Here is a 5,377-nt window from a genome sequence, read left to right as displayed (position 1 = left end):
CTAAGTTGCTTCTACCTTACGCTATAGTTGGTGCAAGTATCGTGAGTATATGGCTAAAATAATTGAAGTGCATGTAAGCTTTACGCACTTCAATTTTTTAGTTTTCAGTGACACCAAACTTGTATTCTTGCTCAGTAGTACCATGAGTTTGGAAATACTCTAAATTTTAAAATTTATGTTTTTAAAATAGCAAACTTAAGATTCTACATGTTCAACAAAATTTAAATTTAAGACTTAATTATCTAAATTTTTTTAATCGCTGGACCGACTCTAAACTCTGAACAATTAATTTCCTGCCCCAAAATTCATTTTTTTTATCTTGAACTATAACTATCTAAAATTTTTACTACCAGGTCAACTCTAATTAATTATGCCACTAGCTTCTTTTGTTCAAGAAAAGCATTGGCCTGGTATAATTTTAAAATTAATGTAATATCTTCATATGAACATTCTTATTAATACGGTATAAACAAATCATTAAATAAAAAATAGAAGAATTAATAAGAAAAATTTAGACTATTCCAATAACAATTGTAGGTCTCTCTCTAGCACAACAAAAACCTACTTGCATATATAATTAAGCTTTAAAATGTTAATGCTCTAGCTGGTGTGCCTTAACCTTAGGGCATAACTGTAAGATTTTTATTTTTTATTTTTTATATTAAAACGAGGAGAAAACCGGCAAAGGATAAAAGGGGCATCAAAGTAACTTCAAACTTAAATTCCTTTGGTTTCTTTTAATTCAATTAAAGCCTCTTTAATTTAATATTTTAGGCTTTTTTATTTATTTCACTTTTAATTTTTGCGGCAGGAGACTTTTTTCTCCTCCTTGGTTAAAAAAGAAAATGAAAAAAACGAGGCACAAAAGAAAAGTCCTCTAATTTAGGTGTCGCTTGTCCCCTTCAAGCGCAAATAAACCCTCTTCTCTCCTTTTCTCTCTCTCCCAGTCTCCACTCAAAACCACACCCTCTCTCACTTTTTTCCCTCAAACTCCCTATACTTTCTCACTGACTAATTTTCTTCACTCTTGTGACGTCGTATTCGCCATTCTCCCCCCTAACCTAGAAGAACAACCCTAATTTTTTATCTTCCAAACAATACAACACATAGAAAAAAAACAAAACAAAACAAATCAACCCTTTTTTTTTCTTCTTAATTAGCCATGGAATCACCCAGCTCTTCCCCAATTTTCCCACAATTCACCTTCGACAACAACAACTCCGACCACTTCATCGTGGAGGACCTCTTGGACTTCTCCAACGATGACGTTGTCATCACCGATGCCACCTTTGACTCCATCACTACTGACTCTTCCACCGTCACCACCACCGTCCACAGCTGCAACTCCTCCTCCTTCTCTGGCTCCGACCCCAATACCGTCCCTGATATTGGTAGCCGGAATCTCTCCGATGGCCATTTTTCTGATGACCTCTGCGTTCCGGTATAGTACATTATATTAATTAATTAATTATAACAATATACAGTTGTAAAATTATTATTATTATTATTTGTAACATTAGTTGTTAGTAGTATTCCTCCATAAAATCAATTATCAAACCAATACATTCATGCATTTCACAATCTCGTATCTCGTAACATATCCGATGAGTAACATATATAGCCTCGTTTGTTCTCCCGTTAAAATAGCTAACTCGTGTAAACAAATATCACAATGAGTTTTGTCCTTCTCTCATCCTGTCAAGAATTTCAGGAAACGTAACAGAATTATCCACATTTCACGCCACAAAAACTACTTCTCTTACAATAATTCCTTCAAATTATTACTACAAATTTTCTAAACATTGAAATTTATTGGTTGGCCATATATAACTAACCAAATAAATGCTAGCTGCAATTAATAACTACTGCACATGAAAACAATAGCTAACAGAACATGAACTTGAAATGGACCAGCAAGAAATTAATGCATATATAATTTATAACAAATGTAGACATTATGTTACATTATGTAATATTCATTAGATTAATTTTTTTATATATATAGAGCTAATGGTTTTGTGATTGAAATTTGAAAAGCAGTATGATGACATAGCGGAGTTAGAATGGCTTTCGAATTTCGTGGAGGAGTCGTTTTCGAGCGAGGACTTGCATAAGATGCAGCTGATATCAGGCATGAATGCGCAAAACAACGACGTATCAGAGGCCCGCGAGTTCCACTACGAGCCCACCACCACTAGAAGCGGGTCCCACACCCCAGAGCCCACCAGAAACAGCCCAATATTCAATTCGGAAGTGTCGGTTCCAGCCAAGGCCCGCAGCAAGAGGTCCCGTGGGCCCCCTTGCAACTGGGCATCGCGCCTCCTGGTCCTGTCCCCAACGTCGTCGTCCTCGGATAACGAGGTCGTCGTTCCATCTCCCGCCACTGCCGAACCCTGTCCGACTCCGGCGAAAAAAATGGCAAAGGTCGGGCCGAGGAAGAAGGACAGTAGCAGCAGTGACGGAAACGGCAGTGGTGGGGACGGGCGCAGGTGCTTGCACTGCGCCACGGACAAGACCCCGCAGTGGCGGACCGGGCCCATGGGCCCGAAGACTCTCTGCAACGCTTGTGGCGTGAGGTACAAGTCGGGCCGGCTGGTGCCCGAGTACAGGCCCGCGGCAAGCCCAACATTTGTTCTGACTAAGCACTCCAACTCGCACCGCAAGGTGCTGGAGCTGCGAAGGCAGAAGGAAATGGTGCGGTCCCAGCAACACCACCACCAGCATCAACAACAGTTTCTACAACACCACCACCATAACCATCACCACTATCAACATCACCAGAACATGATGTTTGATGTATCCAACGGTGACGATTACTTGATCCACCAATACGTGGGCCCCGATTTCAGGCAGCTTATCTAGTAGGTGCTAGTGTAGGACAGCAGCGGTGGAGCCTCGGGTAATTTTAATTTGTAGCGGAGTTATTATATATGTTCATTAGAGAGTTCTTCTTGTTCATTATTTGTTTCTTTCTTTCTTTTTCATTCATAATTTTTGAGTTTATGTAGACATGTCTCATGGGGACTCTGGTTATTTCTTGAAGCCGTTTTTGTCTAGGCCATATTTTGGTAGACTCGATCGAGAGGTTAATTAATTACTCAAAAATTCAAAATTTCCCCTACTTCTTATGGTTTGATATTTTGCAATGTTATTCTGACTTTTAGTGCTTTTATTATTTTACACTGCAATTTTAATAGTATGTTAACTGTATCTCTGTACTGTATTCGGATCAACAATTAAATGATAAAAAGAAGTTTCTACAGTTACTATAGGAAGAAAGGAACTAAAGAAAAAGAAAATGGAGAGCTCGATCGACTCCTTGGATTGAATTACATGGACTCTTCAAAGTTTTGCCATGCAAAGAAATTGTATTTTAATATAAAATTATTTAAGGAAAAGTAATCCCCTCACACATATCTAATTTAATAATAACTTTAAAATAAAAAATAAAACAATATACTAACCTATAATTAATTAATTTCTTGCTTTCTGTTTATTTTATAAAACTCTCATAATTTAAAAAATAAAATAATTTATCTTCACAAACAAACACGCACACATAATTTAATAATTTTTAAAATAAAAAATAAAACAACATACTCTAATTAACCAATATTTAATATAGCATATTTTGTTTATTATTACCCATTTTTATATCTTTTGATGTTTAAGGTTATTGGACATATTCTCTTAAAAAAAGTTATTACATTTAAATTAAGAAACATTTAATAGAATTGTAAATTATTATATTTGAAATAAAATATTCTTATTTCATAGGTTGATATTTGATACTTGTACCATTAATAGTAGATATTAAATAAAGGTATATTTTTTTAAAAAATATATTAATTAAACTGTAAAATTCTAAAACATCAAATGATTTGAAAAACAAAAACTAAAAATTCAAAAGATACGAGAAAAAGGTGTATTATATATACAAGTCCATAATTTAATAAAAAAACCTCTCTTAATTTAAACATAAAAATTTAATATTTATATATTCCCCTTCAATTCAAAATCTTACTCTAAAATATACCTAGGAATTTGAGCTGCCATCTTTGTATTATACGGAAAGCATAAAAGTCATAAATATCTTGTAGGTGCAATTCATCTTACCACAAAATATGCACACGAATTGAATGAGCTAAAAGGGTAGAAGATATCACAAAGACTTTAATGATACCATGTAAAATTCGCATAAGTTGATTTTACAAACGGTCAAAGACACACACCACAATGATTCCACCTAATTCAGAATAAACATGAAAAAATTGTAAAATTTATTTCCTTTTATATACTTTCTATATATTACTTTTTTTAGTAAATTATATTTCTTTATAATTTTTTATTTTCTCAATTTATCTCTCTAAACATTTTTTTTATATATCGCTATGCCCCTAAACGTTAAAGAGAAAAGTAATAAATTCATCTATGTTTACTTAATTTAGTTACGATTTGATGCTTATTAACCACGATTTTAACTGTAGTTGTGTTATTTTACTTTAACTTAACTTTTAAGGCGATTAAGTAATACAAAAAATATGTTTGGGGGATAAGTTTAGAAAGTATGAAACTAAAAGAACATAAATCATAATTTAACTATTCTTTATATTTTTTATGTAAATTTTCTTCAGATAGTAAGAAAAAACAGTCTATAGATTTCTTTTAAATAGTGTTATCTAATTACAAACTATTATATATATATAAGTTAGTTTATTTTTATAAGACATACTTAAAAGTACTTTTTCTTATGATTTTTAATTAATTAATTAATTAAACTCCAGTAACAATCATATCATTTATCAAAAACTTTTCAATAACTAAAATGATTATGAAAGAGTATACAAACATAATAGTATTTGCCTATATATGTGGCCGCTTCATGCATTACGATTGAATAATAATCGATCCTATAGAAACACTCTAGTTTTACAATAGGAAGTTATTGTATGAATAACAATACTTTTCAATAATAACAATTAAAAGTCTAGTTAAGTCATTAAATTCCTGTTTATACTAGTAGGGGTGGGTAAACGGACTCAGGTTCATGCACTGGTCCGCGGGGCCCGCGGTCTGTGCGGATTACGGATCAATTTTTTTAAATGGTCTATGATTATGTCATATTTTTGGGCCCGTCTCGCATAACCCGCGGATTTTGCGGGTTTGGTCCATGGGGTCCACGGATTGCCCACAGCTCGCATTAGATTTGATTTGTGTGATCCTAACCTAATTATATTAGGTTTGATTTTCTCTTTTTCACTTTAAACTTTTATTTTAAAATAACAGATAAAATAATATATTAAATAAGATAAAGATTTAAAGATAAAAATAAAAGATTTAAATTAAAACATGATAATGATAAAAAGGATAAGATAAG

The 5,377-nt window shown here is 33.2% G+C and overlaps 1 protein-coding gene across 1 annotated transcript; it reads left to right on the top strand.

The window, feature by feature from the left end:
• The first annotated feature begins 853 nt into the window (after positions 1–853).
• Positions 854–3,210, top strand: LOC100784144 (GATA transcription factor 12). The gene is made up of 2 exons (XM_003550072.5): positions 854–1,441; positions 2,041–3,210. The coding sequence occupies exons 1-2, from the start codon at positions 1,163–1,165 to the stop codon at positions 2,860–2,862; spliced, it is 1,101 nt and encodes a 366-aa protein (XP_003550120.1). The 5' UTR covers positions 854–1,162; the 3' UTR covers positions 2,863–3,210.
• The last annotated feature ends 2,167 nt before the right edge of the window (positions 3,211–5,377 follow it).

Source organism: Glycine max, chromosome 17 (assembly GCF_000004515.6).
Source record: "Glycine max cultivar Williams 82 chromosome 17, Glycine_max_v4.0, whole genome shotgun sequence".
Lineage (NCBI taxonomy): Eukaryota > Viridiplantae > Streptophyta > Magnoliopsida > Fabales > Fabaceae > Glycine > Glycine max.
Note: the sequence above shows the minus strand (reverse complement) of the source record. Positions and strands in the feature narration are given on the sequence as shown.

Bases quoted from the DNA above. Each gene is read 5' to 3' on its own strand.
- LOC100784144 (XM_003550072.5), top strand. From the start codon at position 1,163: ATGGAATCACCCAGCTCTTCCCCAATTTTCCCACAATTCACCTTCGAC. The intron at 1,442-2,040 runs GTATAGTACATT...TTTGAAAAGCAG, and splicing joins CTGATGACCTCTGCGTTCCG to TATGATGACATAGCGGAGTT.